The sequence below is a fragment of the Sylvia atricapilla genome, chromosome 18 (genome assembly GCF_009819655.1).
Source record: "Sylvia atricapilla isolate bSylAtr1 chromosome 18, bSylAtr1.pri, whole genome shotgun sequence".
NCBI lineage: Eukaryota > Metazoa > Chordata > Aves > Passeriformes > Sylviidae > Sylvia > Sylvia atricapilla.
In genome coordinates this window covers 2542198-2559936 of record NC_089157.1, presented here as the reverse complement: position 1 = coordinate 2559936, position 17739 = coordinate 2542198, and the positions used below count along the sequence as shown (strand labels likewise).

At 44.9% G+C, this 17739-nt stretch overlaps 2 protein-coding genes across 6 annotated transcripts in view; one reads left to right on the top strand and one right to left on the bottom strand.

Annotated features, from left to right (window-relative positions):
- Positions 1 to 14695, bottom strand: part of SAP30BP (SAP30 binding protein) — a 34603-nt gene extending 19908 nt beyond the window's left edge. For 2 of the 4 annotated variants that reach the window (XR_010744989.1, XR_010744988.1), the window contains exons 1-3: positions 14542 to 14694; positions 14273 to 14382; positions 11341 to 11388 (exon numbers count right to left, since the gene is read on the bottom strand). Coding sequence is in view for 2 of the 4 variants with exons in the window: in XM_066332010.1 (XP_066188107.1) it covers positions 11341 to 11388; positions 14273 to 14382; positions 14542 to 14656 (273 nt within the window). In the remaining 2 variants the exon portion in view is untranslated. Of the gene's footprint in view, positions 1 to 11340; positions 11389 to 14272; positions 14383 to 14541 lie in introns of all 4 variants that reach the window. The other 2 variants (XM_066332010.1, XM_066332009.1) reach the window with 2 other exon arrangements.
- A 120-nt stretch (positions 14696 to 14815) lies between these two features.
- The window catches only part of RECQL5 (RecQ like helicase 5), a 37619-nt gene continuing 34695 nt past the window's right edge, over positions 14816 to 17739 (top strand). The window contains exons 1-3 of one of the 2 annotated variants that reach the window (XM_066332000.1): positions 14816 to 14879; positions 15327 to 15457; positions 16599 to 16720. In XM_066332000.1, the coding sequence (XP_066188097.1) occupies positions 15337 to 15457; positions 16599 to 16720 (243 nt within the window). In that variant the 5' untranslated portion in view covers positions 14816 to 14879; positions 15327 to 15336. The remainder of the gene's footprint in view (positions 14880 to 15326; positions 15458 to 16598; positions 16721 to 17739) is intronic. The other variant, XM_066331999.1, reaches the window with a different exon arrangement.

Here is a 17739-nt window from a genome sequence, read left to right as displayed (position 1 = left end):
ATGGAAGACATAAAAAAAAAAAAAAAAGGAAAGCACTGTTTCTGCATTAGTATAGTTGGATCACAAAAATACAAGGCTAAAGCTATTTTAGAAAAAGAAAGAAGTACAGAGAGGAACACACATCTTCTCCCTGGCCAGCTGGCCAAGGCCCCTCTGAGATGGGCTGAAGTGTTACAGCTCCAACCCCTGTGAGACAATGCCTTTGGTGTGTGCATCAACAGCTCTTCTACCAGGGCCTCCAACACAGAGAGAGAAAAATTTAAACAGGAACATGACATTTCAAAGCAAAAAATTTATGCCAAAGCAGTAGCTCCCTTTGGTGAGAGCACTGGACAGGAATCCAGGGAATCCAGACTGTGTTCTCCACAAACCCACATGGATGGGGAGTTCAGACTGAGCTTCACATCAGCACTGGAGAAGTGGGAGCAATTCTGTGGTAACTGATGGGCTGTGAGTACAAAAGCAGATGAACACGGAGGCTGGAGAAGTTCAGAGAGCTGCAGATGCAAGGTAACATCTGTCCAGGCACATAGAGTGATTCACCAGCAGTAAATACAGGTGGTCAGGAGGCTGCTCATTCCCTTTCAGGGGGGAACTTGCTAGATGGGTAATTAAAGCTATTTCTCACCTTGGTTTGAGACAACAAGCAAATGTTTGTTGAGGTGAAAGGAGGGAACTGCTTTAGCTCCAGCCTTGACTAAACTATATCCTGCACTCCCATCTCTTCAAAGTTTTAAGTGGAACTGAGAGGGAAGTGGAAAAGACAGACTGTGTCCCTGAGCACCTCTTGATCCTTCCTCATAACCAGCACTGCATTTATTATTCCATTATGCTCCCCATCTCCTTCTGCCCACTTGTCCTCAAAAGCAAGAGAAATAATCCCCCAAAATAGCAATACTGCCAAGGAGCCACTTAAGCAAGCCAGTGGCACATCCAAATTCAGGTGCATTAGACATGGGCTACATAGCCCCAAAAAGGCTGCCCTCTTATTTGGGCCACTAACAGCTTTGCAAGGGGATGTGCTGCACTTCTGACTTTTCCAGAGGCCCATTTTCAATCCTGCTGTCTGCCTGGAGTTAGTACCAAGCATAAGCACACAGCTCTCAGGAAATATGCTGAGAGAGAATCTGATGGCCAAACCTCCTGTCATGTACCTTACCTTATATTAGACAAAGATCTCTGAAATGTCACCTGTGTTAATTAATATGTTCTATGAACCTCCAGAATCATCAGTAAGTTTGCTTTTACCAGATTTTTCTTCTTTAATTTGCATCCTTTGAGTCTGTCCTGTTTATGATAGGCTACATAAAGCCAGTCCTATTAAGCTCCACTGTTTTCCCCTGGCCCACACTTTCCCACCACAGCAAGTCCAGTCCCCACATCCGCAGGCCTCAGCCAAGACATCAGAGCCCAGAGCTACAGCAAGCAAAAGCAAACACGTCCAGCACTGGATTGCAGCCACACCTCACTGCCCAGGGCACAGGAATTTTGCTTAGTGATGAGTTCCTTCATACCTCCACCCACTGCTCTATCCTGAACGAGCTGGAGACATCAACACAGCTTTTCATTAACTTGAGCTGCTTTCAAATCTCTTAAATGCCTTCAAAAAACAAATGGATGACCAACTTCTCCAGCAGTGCTTGTTCATATTTGTTCAGTTTGCTGATGAAAACTACAAGGCAAGCATCAACAACTTGACCAAAGTTTGGCAGATGCAAGGTTTAAGGAGTCTTGTTCAAACCTCTGAGTATCTACTGAAGATCCAGAACATTCTAAAAACCTGCAGTGGAGCAATCACACAACAAGAACTGTTCTACACTCCCTTAGGCTAATTTAAGTTTGAGACACATGATGAGTACAATGAACTGATTAGGAAAGACAGCATAAAAACCACAGACCTGCAGATCTAATCTAATACCTTAAGTGGAATGAAATGGAGAATCACCAAGTGGAAAAATAAGGTACAATGAATACTGAAAAATTGCTACCTTTTTGTTATGAAAGAGAAGAAATATTTATGCGTGGATGAGAGATTACTAAAGGAATTCCAAAGCATTTAAAAATGGAAAATTTGAGGGTAACTGAATTTAACATAGGGAAGTCACCTAAATCCACTTAGGCAAAGGTATTCTCTCTGTAGATTAAATCACCAATACCCACTGTGTTGTGTATCAGTGCCTCACATGGAGCATAACATCAAACAGGTGAGTGGTTCCAGCAGGAGGGATTTTATATCAGATCTCCCTATTAGAGTAAATATATGAAATTATTAGAGATTTCAAGCATTCCAGAGCCAAAGGCATCACTTTAAAGGGTTCATTTCCATTTGAATTCTGAGGCCTGTCAAAAATAACAAGGTTAAGACCCTGATGGTGGCACCTCTACCACAGTCTTCACAAACCAAACCCCTGAAAATCTGAACAAAAGCAACTCTAAATTCACTTATAGCTTAACTGAGTTAATAATAATAATAATAATGCACAGGACTGTGCTTTATCATGCACTCAGTAAGTTGATTTTCTGGCTGCCTCCTACTTTGGAGCCTTGATCTCACAAGATCAATGGTTTAAGGGCCCAAAGCCAGACAGCCTCACTCCAACAAAGCCACTGAAAGGAGTCAAGGGATGCCATGGTGCACCAGAGCCAAGCTGGAAGAAGGTTGGAAACACAAAAACAAGCAGGAGGGAGACTCCTTTTCCCTGATCTGGAGAGTAATAAAGAGCAGACTTTGAAGAGCACAACCTACTATGGATAAAGTATTAAAAAAAAAACCCAAACTGCTTATTTTTCACAGACTTCTGTGTGTGCTTCCAAGAACAATTGTGCACATCAGCTCACAGACAGCAGACAACACTTATGCTGTCACTAATCCTGTTTGAGTCTAGGAAAACGTTTTTCATTTTTTCCACTTTCCCAAGACAAATGGTTTTTTCAAGTCCAGGACGTGATAACTCTGTTTGCAAGAGCCTGGCTCAAGAGCCCCCAGAGTCCTGCTTCAGTTTTCCTGTACCATCACCAGTTAAAGAGGAGCAAGATGAAGGGAGTGTGTGTACACACACATAAGGAAAGTGCTGTGTTTTGCCTGAAGCTTTCACCTCACTGGGGTGAAATAGAGACCTTCTTTTCAGTCCTACAGTGTCTCCATCCAGTTACATAAAAAAGTGTCTGCTCAGGCCCCACAGAAAATAAAAACAACCAAACACAATCCACACAGCAAAAAACAGAGATTAAAGGAGGCAAAACAATATGAACCTGAGACTGATGAATTCCAGTTTGGACAGGCTTGCCCAGAACAGCTTTATTTAATGGAAAGAATGGAGTGACTTAAAGCAACGGTCACTAAATCCTTGCTGAAACAAGATCCATAAATCCAGCACAATGCTCACATCCAACACAACCGTTGGCATTAACTGTCGCCACAAGATACAAACTCAAGCAATTCCTGCAGAAGCAGGTGCACATGTCACTGCAGGTGCACTTCAAACTACCAGGAGAAATGGCTCAAGAGGGAGGCAGAAGATTCAAAACCAGACCACTGATGGCTTTAACTAAGATGCAAATTTTAAGAAATGGTGAAGCTGATGACAGGTTTGCCACTGCTCAGCTGCATTCCCAGACTTGCAGCCAACTGAATCCTGCAGCTTCATTTTTCCACTGACTTTCAGATAATATCAAAAACAACTAGCTCAGACAGTACACCATCTCAACATTTTTTTTTCAGCAAATGCTCTTGTGTTGCAGAATTTCTTCTCTCTCCCAACTACTTCACCTGATTGACTGCACATAAATTTAAGGCCAATTTAAACTGTCAGCCACCAAATGTACAGACCAGTCACGTCATTGTCAAGCAGTGTAATAGTTTGAAGATATTGCAGGGAATTTTTCAGTACAGTCCCTCCACCAGTAGCCAGGGGATCTGCTGCTCTAACAGCTGTTAGAGTGGATTTCTTGAATCTGAGCAAGTGCCAGCAACAAGCTTTTGTAATTTTCCCTCCTCTCTACAATTCAGAATATCTCCTGTATCCCCACAATAAAAACAGCCCCACTTGGCTGAGTGTGATGGAAAGAAACCATAACTTAGCAGAAAGTGTTAGAAGAGTTGTCTAAGCCAATAGTGATGATGGCCTTGCCAGAGCAAACAGGTGAAATGTCTACATCATACAGGCAGCAGGAGAAAGACAACCCCAAACCCTGAATCAGGCTTTTTTTTTTTTTTTCCTTCCCTTTCTTTTCTTGTTTTAAAGGAACATGGTAGCAATTATGTTCTTACTATTCCTCTACAAAGATCAGAAGTGCTCATGGGAACAGAACACCAGAAATGTCTCATTTAATATTAAAAGTGCACGACAACAACGATTTCATTTCTTGTTCCCCAGATCTGCCTGATGTTGGTGTGCACCCAGGCTGAAGGCAGCAGAGTGCATGTCAAGTGCATTTAGAGTCTAGGGAAGAGAAAGCCAGGCAACAGGAGTACAATGCTTTTATTCCTCCTCCCCCCACTTTTTTTTTTTTTTTTTTTTTTTTCTTGTATTGTGAGAGAGGAGAATCCCAAGAGAAAGCCTGAAACAAGCACATTTCCTACAGCCATATCCTGTTTGCCAGCTCTGCTACATAGCTCCAGGCAGAGTGCCCAGTTCAGCATAAGAAATGTAACCAAGAAAAACCTGTAGGGACCACGATCTAGATACCAGGACAAGTCCAGCAGCTCAGAAATATCCACCACAGAAAAAAAAATCCCTGATACATCCACACTTCAGTGACACTTATGTACAGGCTTTACAAATCTGTTTGGAGATACAGCCACAGACAGAAAGGGAAGGAAGAACAAATCAGAGAGTCCACTCCTGAGATATTCCCTATCAAAATGTGTGTAGCTGACACTGCCTTTTACTTTTCCAGCTAAATTGCATCTAAAAATCCACATTCATTAATGAAATGAAAAAAAAAAAAAAACCCAAAAAATCCCACTGAAAAAATCCCAACCAAGACCTGGCAAAACATTTCAGTGAGAAAGTGCTTTAGAAAGGAGGCATTCATAGCAAAACCCCTTTAAATAGCTTCTTTGAAACTTGACTCCATTCACCTGACATATGCTATCTCAATATTTGACAAAGATTATTTGTTAGGAGTAATTTCCAGTCAAGGAACTGTGTTCCAGACCTTTTGCTTTCCATGTGGAGCTACAGTTAATAACAGCTGCTTCCCAGTGGAGCCTGGTCCCAAAGCTACCTGCTTCACTTCACAGCCCCAGGAGCGCAGCAGCTCCCAGCAGCCTGCCCCTGATCTGCATAGCCCAAAATTTCTGCTTTCAAGTCACTTTTGCTTCCTACAGTGAAACAGAAATTCACTAATGAAGCACCAGCAAGAGAGGACAAGGCTGGAGGTGTCAGGCTACTTTGATGATTTTATTTTTTACAGCTTGATGCAGTGCAGAGTCAAATAGAAGGTGAAAGTGGGCTGTGAGAATTCTGAAGCCTCACAGCAGCAAAGGAAAGGCTCAGGAGAGCTGACAAAATGAACTTCTTGCACAAGCTTTCTCCCCTAACACATAGCACTAAAAATTCTTTATGGTTTGGAGCAGAGGCAAGGTGTAAGAGCAAGTATCTTCAGTGAGAAATTCACTCCTCCATGAATGGATCCCAGAGAGTTTATCCAGATTTTGCTCCTTCTGTACCCAGAACAGGGCAGCTGGAAGGAGCTATTTTCAGCTATTTGCTGGTATTTGAGGCACTGCTCCATGTGTGCTGACTGCTCAGCCTCTCACTCTGACATGCACAGACCTGCACACTCAGAAGAGCAGCCAGAAATAATTGCAGCTACAGAGCTGGACTTGAAGAACTCAGACCTTTATCAGGTGAAATGTGCCAGGGGAAGCAGCTCCAGAAAGGACTTTTCTTCAAGTTTAAAGACAAACAGAACAAGGCTGGCTCTTCTTTGGAGGAAGGCAAGCCACACCTGTGTCAATAATCCCTGGTATTTAGTACTGCAGGGAGTGAAGAGTCTGCTGCAACATGTATGCCCGGCGGGGAGGAAGGAACAAGCATGTCCATGGACATGTCTCATCTTCCAAACAGCTCCAGAGCTGGATGGAAGCCAGGAGCTCTCCAGGAGGTATTTCAGTTTCAGAGCCCAAAAAGGCTGTGATCTGTCTCCCTTCAGACAGAGCTGGAGACAGGAGTACGTGTGGCAAGGGGCAAAATAATCCCAGATGCCAAATGCTGTTTTGCTTCCTGCATGCAGAACAGCTTTGACTGCCTGTGATAGTCTCTGGCAATAACCAAGGTTCACCCAGATAAAATGGGAACCAGGTACCAGCTGGTTTCATGTCTGGGCACTCACTGTAGCAGTGCAGAGAACAGAATTTGCAGCTGAGTTCTCTCTACTCCCCTCTAAACTCTCTGCAAAACCCTCTGGTTCTCTTTAAAGAGCTCTGAAAAAGCGTCTTCAAACCTAAAGCAAGGGAAAACTACACAGAGGTGGAAGCACAGACAGCATTTTACACAATTACATTAAAAGGAAACTAAAGCACAGAAAAAGAATCTGAGACTGCAGTGCTTATTACTGGCACCTTCAGGCAGTGCTTCCAGGCAAAGGAATGAGTGAGGAAACAAATCACTGGAGTTCCAACCTTGACCTCGACCCTGGGAACTGCATAGTTCATGTTTTGAAAGTGTTTACAGAGGTATGCTCACAGCCATGCCTAATGCAACCCCGTATTAAGGATACATTTTTTTCCCAAACATACTTTCCCCCTTCTATGGAGCAAAATAATTATACCTGAGATTAAAGTTAACGAGCAGGCTCAAGCATTTTTTGAGAACCTGGCTTGATGAATGTATGGTAAATTCAGAAAAAAACAATATGCCTTATCAAAGTAAGAGTTAATTTCAGGGATTACGTTACTGCACACACAACCATTTACTGCTTCTCGGCACTTACCACTTTTACTCTAAATCAAGATAATTTTGGTATTTAAACAAACAGGTTAAGGCAGATTAAAAAAAAACCCACTGCAGTCAAAAGCCTCTAAGTATTAGTACACACCTACACATCATAACACAGTACAATTACTTTACAGGTATGCTGGATCAATAAAAGCTAAACATAATAAAGAGAACAATAAAGAGATTATCAAGAGGAGGTACTTAGACATGCTTAGAGGCACAGTATTCCTCTGAAAATTTGACAGCCTTCTGCTAGATCCCAGTTTGGCTGCCTCTCCATACAACACCTTGAGGATGCAGAGGAGACCCTTAAAACAAAACCAAGAAAGGAAAACATCAAAGTAGCCACCTGTTCTGAAAAGCGGCTACCATGTGTCAGGCATTTACCTGCCAAGGGAGTGGCAAATTTCTTAGCTCTCCTGCACTAGCTGGTCCTGATACAACAATCAAGGCTCAAGAGTTAATGATTTCCCTCTGGGAAAGCTCCAGGACCCAAGCTGCAGGGCTGGGCTCTGTACTTGATCAACACTTGCAACCTGATATTCATCCAGCCCTCCAATATGGAGCACAGAACCCCTCAGGTGAGGCTTAGAGCACAAGGTCAATATTTTAAGGTTCATTTTTCATTTTCCAGCAGGGCTGGTCCATTTAGTGAACTCTGAAAGCTTTTATCTTGTTACTGCATCAAGGCTGTAACCAGAGCCAGCTGCTGGCCAGTGCCCCAGCAACCTGCCTCCCCTGCAGCACCTTAACCCTCTCCTTTCAAACCAGCACAGTGCCACATTTCACACCAACCCCAAATCTCCTTCAGTTTGTGCCCAGGGCTCCATCAGCTGAGGAAAGGGCACAAAGAACACATCCAGGCTGTGGATTTCGCTGTTTTAACATCACTGTTAAACAACACATTTTGTTGTCTACTTCTTTTCCCTTCAAAGCAGAAGGTTTTGTTTCTAAGGTGCTTTTAAGGCAGATGCTTGTTTACAATTGGTGACTGCTCAGGTAAAAGCAACTGTGACCATTCACAAACCTGTCCTGTTCCAGAGCCTGAGCACCTCCATCCAGGTTTGATTTCTGGAAGAGCAGCTAGTTCTACTGAGATTGGAATCTCCAGTTTCCCAAGAGTGCCTGAAGCACTTCAAAATGTAGTTACAATATGCAACTGAATATATCTGAATCTGCTGCTTAAAGAGAAAGATTCTGCTTTTTGCTGCAAGCACAGTGTGTTTTTGAATAACTCACAGGTGCTCACTAACATGAATTCCATGGGCCAGAAGTCTGCTCTGGAAAAATGCTTCCAGGCGACTGATGAGGCTTAAATATTCTCCTCCTCCTGGCAACCTTTTCCTCCAAACAGGTGTATAAAAACTTATCCATCTTGCCAAGAGTAGAGAGAAAACAGCGGTTTGACATCACAATGTTAGAACTTGGAAAGCTTATTGGGACTGGCTCCTTGGCAAAAAAATAACCCACAGGAAAGCTGCAGTCCCAACCAGCACTTTGTATTGCCTTCCCCTCCAGTGAGGAACTAGGGCTGAACAGCCAGAGAGGTGCCCCTTCATCAAAACCAACAAGGGCAGATTCCCTGGAATCAGGAGAAAAACCTGAGACAAATATAAAATAAGCATCTTCCCAGTGGGGCTATTTGAGGCAGGCTCCAAATTCCACTCTCCCCATCATCACTTTACCAAAGAATTTTTACATCATTCCCCACTTTCTGTCTCCTCTGACTCCATCCACAATTGACACTTCTGGAGGTTTTGTGTCTGGCAGTATCCAAGTGCACAACGAGGCCAAATCACAGGACGCACCAGCAACAACGGAACTGCTCCACACAACCTGGCTCCATTATTAAACTAGGTAGTTTGTTCACAATATATGTACAAAGAGGCAAAACACCAGGAAAAAATTTAAATAAATAAATAAATATATATCTTTAGTGCTTGAAATTACTATAATTGACTGATGATTTGCATTTCTTTTTCCTCATTCATGCATTTTAAATTATTTGCTTTCTGCCTATGGTGAGATTCTGACCTTGGAAAAGCCCTGGCCATATATAAAGAGCATGGGGAATCTATTTAAACATATTTCCAGGTCTCTGATGTCTGCATGAAACTGAGCAGGCACAACCACAGCACTCTGCAGGTTCAAAACAAAATTAAGTTACCCAAAAGTGTTAGCAAGTTATGATGAAGGGCCTCCCTTTTTGCTGCACTTTGGATTTACGGTAACTGCGACACTTGTTAGCTGCCACAGACACTGCAAGCTCCAGCCAGTGAGGATGGAGGAGAACACTGCCACTTGGTGGAAAAAGGGGGATAGGGAACCTTTGCAACTGCTCCAAGTACAAATACCTCAACAGGGATGTTCCATCTCTCCCCATCCCAAGTGAATTTCTTAACAGCATGGCTGGTGCAGCTGCCCCAGTGTCCCCAGTGCCACTCACCAGCGCAGCACTGGGCTGCCTCCACAGCTCCACTCTGCCCAGTGCCAGCTGGCTCTGCAGCTAGGACTTAATATTCAAAAAAAACCCAAAAGGCCAAAGGAGAATATTCCCCTTTCCACCTGTGTTTGAAGACATCTATTAATGATGACATGGAAGTCTGAATCTGCTGAGTTTCAGATTGAGTTCAGCTTTGCCTCCCTCCTACTCTTCTGAAATCCTCACCCTTCACGCCATGCTGGGATGGCAGGAATTACATTTTACCTTTGTTTTATTTATTTCCTTTCATTCACATTTTCAGCTCTTGCAGAGCTACTATTGCATAGTCTACCGAGATACAAAATGCTTTTTGTCTTTAATACATTCATTATTTCTTTGCTTCCTCACTGAAGCTGAAATGCTGCTCTGTGGCCACGTGTGGCTTTTCTTCAGAAGCACAAAATGCACCTGGACAGCAGCACACAAAACTCACTGAGAGCAAGAGGCTTTTTAAACAAGCCACATGAAATGTCAGTGACATGTTAAAGCAGCAACCACACAATTCAGTGGTGGGATTTCTGTCACGTATGATTACTCAGATAAGAGCAACTACAGTCTAATTGTTCTTTCTCTCTGCCAGACCAATCCTCCACTGCCCTGAAGTCCTACAGCCCCCGTTTAGAGAAGGCAGAAATGCAACAGGGTCCTACTACACAACTTCAAAAACTTGATTAACACCAAATTTATCTTCTAAGGAAATCCTGTATTTTTACTTCATAGTACACATTTGAATCCAGCAGTTTTTACAGGAACATCTTGATAGTATGTTTACCAGGGCAAAAATGCAGAAGTAGAAAAGAGGATAAAAGTGAGAGATTCCCTTTTCCTTTCTTCCAAAAAAGTTCTTTCTTGCAACAAGGAAAGGAGACAATATATTCCATTTCCAAGTGCCTGGGAGCCATTTCACACACTTTTACCAGCTGCAGTGCAGCTGCCAAGATTTCCAGCTGTATCACTGTAAATCCATAAGAATACTGTGGGGCCTGGAAGAAGATGCTGCTATAAAACCAATTCAAATAGAATAGAATACCTAAACACATCCATTTGCCTTCATCTTAGCCTATCAAAGCCCTGTGGTAAGTCAAATTCTCTACAGAATTTTACTTTGCAGCACAGTCCTCTGGTTTTTGTAGCAGAGTTTAAGGACTGTCTGCATCCTTGAGGAAGCTGCTGGATAAAATAAATGCCTTTGCAATTGTTCATAACTCAGCATCCATGACAAACAGGACTGCTTCTACTGAACTAACATAAAAATTTAGTACAGTTGTCTATAATTTCAAATGGATTTGTGTTTTGTCCTCCAGCTTTTAGCCTGATCCAGCTTATAGCACACAGTCTTGTGTGCTGTTGAACACCTGCTGTTCAGCAGAAACAAGGTGAAATCCCAAGATAAAGATGATTTCAACTATTTATGATAATAGCCATTATCTGGGGATCTTACCTCACTTCTAAAATTTATCTGTGACCTTTACAAAACTGCTTTATTCAGAAGGACAGAGCTGGAGAGAACTGAATCGATTTTTTGCCTTCCACAGCCTCTTAAGAGCACAGGATCATTTATTCATTACGTTGTTCTAAACAAAGAAATTACTCCAGCTAACACTGGTCATACAGAATTCTGTACTGGATGCTGCACCTCCCACATCACTGTGAAACAGGTGAGATGCTGTCAGCCAGCTTCAGATCTAGTGCACACCATGACCACACTGCTGAAGGCTGACCTTCATTGTGACTCCACCTATGATCTATTAACCGCCTTTGGTAGAAGCCAGAACTAAAGTCAGGAACACAGGTTAAAGCTACAAAAGGCGTGGAGCTAACTACAGGTCACAAATGAACACCAAGCCATGCTGTTAAGACTTACTCCTCTTGTACTGAGCTTCCCCACCACCACCAGACCACACTTTCAAATACCTTTAGGTCACCAGCCTCAGGTTTTTCAGTCTCTGAATCGTCATCTTCCTACAAGACAAGAATTTACAGGATTAAGCTTAAAGAGCAGGCCTGGCAAGTAACTGAACTTAACAGCAAAGGGCATTCAGCAGCCCAGCAGCAGTCCAAAACCCTTTCCTTGAGGGTAGTTTTGCCCCACCCACTCATAACCAGAAAACAAGTCCTATGGTCAAGGGAAGAAGTGTTTGGTTTGGGGGGGTTTTGTAGGCAAAAGCATCACTCAGTAGCAGTTGTCCCTACAAAACCCATGCAGCTCTGCAATATTCAGAATTAGACAACAAGAAGCAGCAGAACTGGGGAAAAAAGCATTTGTCCTTTGATAATTCTGTTCCCTCCAGTTGGCAGGTGGTGACTGAAGAGCCTCTGTTCAGCAGCACCCACAGAAAAAGCAGCATTTGCAAGACCTGTGATAGTCCCAAGCATCAGCAACACACACAGGACACACAGCTGGCCTGCCACCAAACCAAACATGCAGGCTTGGAGAGAGTCTGGCCTAGCACCAAGTCCCAGGGATCCAGCAGACACAACCTCCTCGCTGCTGAAGAGCTCTTGTGCCTTGCTCACAGATGCTGTGAACTCCACAGAAGGGAACACTGACAAATTTCAGCTGACAGTCTCCATTTTTAAACAATTTATTTTATGAATGAGGAATAAACTGAAGAACTGGGGGAACTTCTGCCCTGTGAGAGCTCAAAATACTCAACACAGCATTGTGTGAAAATCCACACCAGGTGAGCAGGAAGCTCTGGTTTGGTCCCCACTGGCAGGAAACCTGCTATCCCCTCACTGGGCATCCTCCAGGTACCCCTGTTTCTAGACATGAACACATACTCTGGGTTCAAACAAGTTTGAGGAGCAGAAAGTGTTTTTCATGCTCACGTAACTCAGCAAAATGTTTGTTCCTCCAAACTTTCCCACAAATTTCAATGTTGGCCCCAAAACATGAACTCGGTGTTTCAGCTTTGACAGGGGAAACAAAAGAAAAAGTGAAATGAGAGGTGCAACTGAAAGGAAGAGGTTACAAGGAACTGCCCACCTCAAAGTATTGGCACATGAGCCAGTTCTGACGAGGCAAGCTAGACACAATAAGATCAGTAAGTTTTAACTGATTGAATTAAGACGCCTTAATTAAGACAGATGTGAGACAAAAACTCCTTCACTTCAGCTACTCTCCAGCTTCCCTTTCTGAAAGATGCACATATGACAATAATTCAGTCAAAAGTTAATTACAGTGAGTTTGTAACTAGAAAAGAACAGACTAACTTGGTGTTTACCACAAATGAGATTGCTCTCCCCTCTACAGTCTCTATTACATAGATAAAAGTGATTTTTATCAAAGCAATGAGTTGAATCATCCATGTTACAGACAATAACTGAAACAGCTCCCAAAAAGTCTGACCTAGCAGGGAGTAACAACATTAACAAGCAAAGCAGCACTACTGAGAACTGGCTTTGAATAAAAACAGAGGCTTTTCAGCCACTGTTAAAAGTAGTTAAGACACCCACTGGGTTGTACAGAGCAAAGTATAGGACAGCCACGTCACTCTGCTTTCTCAAAACAACTCATAACTCCCACAAGCTACCACACAAGCAATGCCAAAGAAGTTTTCAAGCCTGCTCAGAGAATATTTAATGAAAAAAAAAAAAAAAAAAGGAAGTAACTTGTGCAACCTGCACTGTAACCACAAACCTATGCAAGATCCACTGGCTGACACCAGAGTGATTGACTGATTGTCATTTCCTGAACAGCAGCTGATGATGGACAGCTGCACCCTGCACCAAAACCCATGTATGCAATGAAGCCACTCCATTTACAACCCCTTTACAACACTAACTAAACACAGCAGACCTTGGCAAGCACCTGGATCACACATGGGGCTTCCTCTGAACTAGAGAGACCTCACTGAAACAGAGTCTAGAAGTGCTAGATATAAAAAGAAGAATCACTGAAGCAATAAAAAAGCTTCACTGCTTTGCTAAGGGAGACACCAGGGTCAACAGAGCAGAACTTAAAGCAGGAACAAGAGACTTGTTGAGGAATTTCTTGGCTGCAACTTGGGCAGACAGATGACAGAAAATAGTGTCTCCTAAGAGATTGATCTAACACACAAAGCAGATTTCAGTGAGGAAAAGTTATATGTGTAGCCCTTGGGCTTTGGCTATGCTGTAGAAGAAAGAACTGGAACAGGAAGAAGATAACACAGTGGTAAGAAAAAGGGTGACAAGAAAGAACGAAGATGAGAACTTTCCCTCTTCACCTCCAAACTTATTATTTCACTACCCCAGACCCAGGGGACAACTACACATCCCTCTGTGTGATGCAGCTGCATTCACAGACTGTGAGCTCTGTGTCCTGTCCTCCCACACTGTCATTATCTCAGAATTCAGATGGTATCAGACATGTGCCATGCACCTGTGACAGACAAAAGCCACCCACACGTAGACAGGACACTGTTACATCAAGGTGACCTGATGCAGGGTGTGGATTAAGCTACACACAAAAGAATAATTTAAGACAGCACAGAAGTTTATTCTTTTTAATCCACCAGCTGATGATATGGTCCTGTAACAAGGTTCTTTTATGCCAGTTATGTTTAAAGAATAGCTTTTATTTGGAGTGGCTGTAACAGCCTTTTTCCCATAAAAGAGTCCAATGACACCAACACAGTAACAATCAACACAAGCTGTGCCAAGCTACTGATGTGTTCCAGGGCAAATGCTTTCTACTTTAAAACAAAGTGGAATGGAGCAGGTGGAAAGAAACCCACAACGAGGAGTCAGATATTCCGGGTTCCATCACGGGTCGCTATTCGGGGTTTTTATTTGAAAGAGAAAAGCCTCTACAGCCTGTGCAAGGGGTCAAGACAAGCTCCCGGAGCAGGGAGGTACTTACTGACTGCCTGCTGTTCTCGTCATCCTCCTCTTCGTACCCTTCCTCGTCCCCATCCAGGCGAGTAAAATCATCTTCTCCGTACCCAACTGAGACCAGGCCACCTTTCTCTCCTAAGAAGGAAGAGAAAAGCAAAACGGTAAGGAAAGGGGAGGTGGCAGCGTGCGGGACCTTCCCTTCACACAGGGGAAAGGGCCAGGCCGGCGCGGGCCGCGCGGGGGAAGCCTGGCGCCCCAGCCCACCACCCGTCCCGATCCCCTGCCCGCCCTCACCCGTGGGCGCTCCCCCATCGCTCCCCGCCGTGCCAGCCTCGCTGTCCGACTCCGGGTCCGAGTCCTCGGCGTAAACCGCCAGCGAGGAGAGAACGCTGCGCTTCGCCGCCGCCATCTTCCGCCTCAGCCACGGCGCACTTCCGGCGCGCGGCGATGACGCGCGGGGCGCTGTCACCATGGCAACGCCGCCCCTCTTCCGCCCTCGGCGGCCGCGCGGCGCTCCGGGGGAATCCCGCCCTCACCGCCACAGGACAGACTGCTCGGGGAGCTCACGGCCGGACGGGAAAACCCTCAGCGAGGAGGAGCCGAGCGGCTCGGGGGAGGAGAGGGGATGAAAAGTGAGCGGGCTGCGCCTTTAATTGAGGCTTTTGACGTCATTTTGTGGCGCCGCGACAGCACCTGCCGGGTCTGGAGTGAGCGCGGAGAGAGGGGCCCGGGACAGGGCGGAGGTGGGACAGGGACATGGAGGGTGCATGGACACGGGGCCCTGGGAAGGAAGAGGGGAGGGTGAGAAGGAGTCGCCTGTCCCTACACCGCCCTCCATGTCGGGTGCGGGCCCGTTTGGTGGGCACTGAGCCTCTCTGCTGTGCCATGGGGAGAGGGTTAACCCAGAGCATACACACTGTGGCCTTCTCCAGTGAGGGGAGTCTGGATAAGCATCCCTGAGAGACCCGGAAAAGGGGGGAGTGTGGCAGGGAAGCCTTGGGGGAGGTCGTGCAGGTGGCAGGTGGCAGGGGGTCGGGGCAGTGTCCGGGTCTAGCTCAGGTTCCTGTCGCCGTTCACAGCATCCTGAGGATGAGCGAGAAGGCTCCCCCAGGCCTGGAGGGCAGGGTCCGGAAAACACTGCAGAAGGTCTTCGGGTTCGAGTCCTTCAAGACTTCCCTCCAGGAAAGTGCGACCATGGCTGTGGCGAGAGGTGAGGCTCAGCATGGGAGACGTGTGGAACACGGCTGGGTGTCCCTCTCCCTGTGGGGGTGACGCTGCAGAAGTTGCTGTTGTGCCTGCTGTGAGCAGACGTCACCTGAAGTAAGCAGGAGCGCTCAGCCCTTCACACCCTCCTCTGCTCTGAGATGGTTTTGGTGGCCCAGGAGCACGTGCTGCACACGAGCTCTGCATCTTCTCCTGTCACTTGTTTTGCAACAGCGTCATTGCATCATCCATGCAAATGGGAAATGGCAAAGTGCAGCATTATTGGTGTCTTTCCTAGTTGCCTCCTCACACCTGGCACTGTGTTTGTCGTCAGATGACATCAAACCTGTTAACATTCAGACATTTTCAGAGTAAAACTGTACTTGTGTTAAAGACAATACCAGTAGAGGACTTGATTTTTTGGCATACCTGGGATCCTCAGAATCATTATCAGAAACATTTCTGTGCTGATGTTGACACAGGCCTCAACAGCCTGAGGGTGAATAGGCAGCTCACACAAACAAGCTGCCAGCTCCCTGAGCAGCTCTCAGTGAATCAGAACAGTGCCCAGTTCAGTTTCCATCTATCACTATTCACAGTTGACAGCAGACCTGTCAGAAGTGGGAATCTGTGTGCAGTGTGTTAACTTGGTGTCACTGGCACCTTCCTGGCTTGAATTGGATCCTGGTTAGTGCAGGATCAGACACTCACTGTAGGATATTATCAGTGTGGTTGAGATTTCCAGCTCCTGTTTCATGTGAGGGGCCTTTCTGCAATAAGCTTTAAAAAGATGTGGTGAAGTTCTGGCATGGGGCTGGTTAATGTGGTAAGTGAAGGTCTGTAAAATGAGTGAAAGCAGCTTTTCTGGAGGCGATTCAGCATGAATAATTTCTCTTTATCTTGGTTTCTGTGTATCTTCTGGTACTTTTATACAGCTGCCTCTTAATGTTTACAAAGCAATCTGAGGTTCTTTGATGGAAACCACTGGTGGCATGCAAAGCATGGCTGTGCTTTTAGAACTAAACTGTTTTGTTGCAATACCACCTGGTCCATGCACACATGTGCTGTTTCTGCCCACCCCTCCAGCCCATGCCCCAGGAACTCAACACCACTCAGAGGCCCTGAGCTTTCTTCTGTTGTTTTTGCAGGAGAGAAGGATGTCTTTGTGTGCATGCCCACAGGGGCAGGGAAATCCTTGTGCTACCAGCTTCCTGCAGTTCTGGCAGTGGGCATCACCATTGTCATTTCACCTCTGATTGCACTGATTCAGGTAACTGTCTCCTGTTGGCTGGGGAAGAGCAGTCAGGGAAGGGGTTGGGGGACTCTGGGGGTACAGCAGCTGCTCTCTTGTCTTTCTGCCCATGAGTCTCTGCTGCCAACCTGCCTCTGGATTCTCTTGATGTCTCAGTGTGTTTTCCTTACCCTGGGATAGGTGAGGACAGCGGAGGATCTCTGGTATGATACCTTGTATTTCTCTAAAAGGATGGTTTTGCCTTTAGTAATAACCTGGTGATTTTTATAACTGGGCCTTTCTCCCTTTTCTCCAGACATAAACAGCAAAGCAGAGTAACTCAAATGCACTAAAAGATGGATCTTTCCTCAGAATAAACCCTGCCACTTTACCTATAAAGTAATAACTCCAGGAGTGATGAAGTTGCCTTTGAAGGCACAATTCATTCTGCATCAAAATGTCTTTTCATTGCAGTCAATCTGTGATGCAAAGAAGCTGGTTAACAGAGCTGCTCCATGAGCAACTTTCATCTGTGAGACTTTTTTCCCTCTCTTTTGCCTTTTCTACTGTTTCATCACCTGTTGGCAGAAACAATTCCTGTAAGAGCAGCTGTAGCATTGCTTAGACTTGGGTGGACCATTAGCACTGCATGACATCTGGTGCTGCAGGCTGCTGCTTTGGGATTTGTTATTTGTGGAATTATTTTAACTCCTTTGCAGTCTCAATGTAATACAGGTTAAGAACTATAGCAGGCTTGGTGATACTTCTCAGAAAGATACAATAAAGACTGAATTTGTTCCAAGTGTGAGGATTACTGATTTAACTCCTGCATGGCCAATATTAGTGAAATGGAAGTTAAGATACACCATTGATAAGAGAGTTACAAATAAGTTGAGATGAGCTCAGTGAGTCGTAGGGGAAAGAGCTGGAGTAAAGCCCCAGAGTCTTCTTATCAAGCCCTGAGAAGGAGTTGCTGTGCCTGAAATGATCATGATGCATTTCAGTGTAGCCAAACTTCAAGAGTTCAGCCTGTGCAGTTCATTATAGGGAAGGCTGAG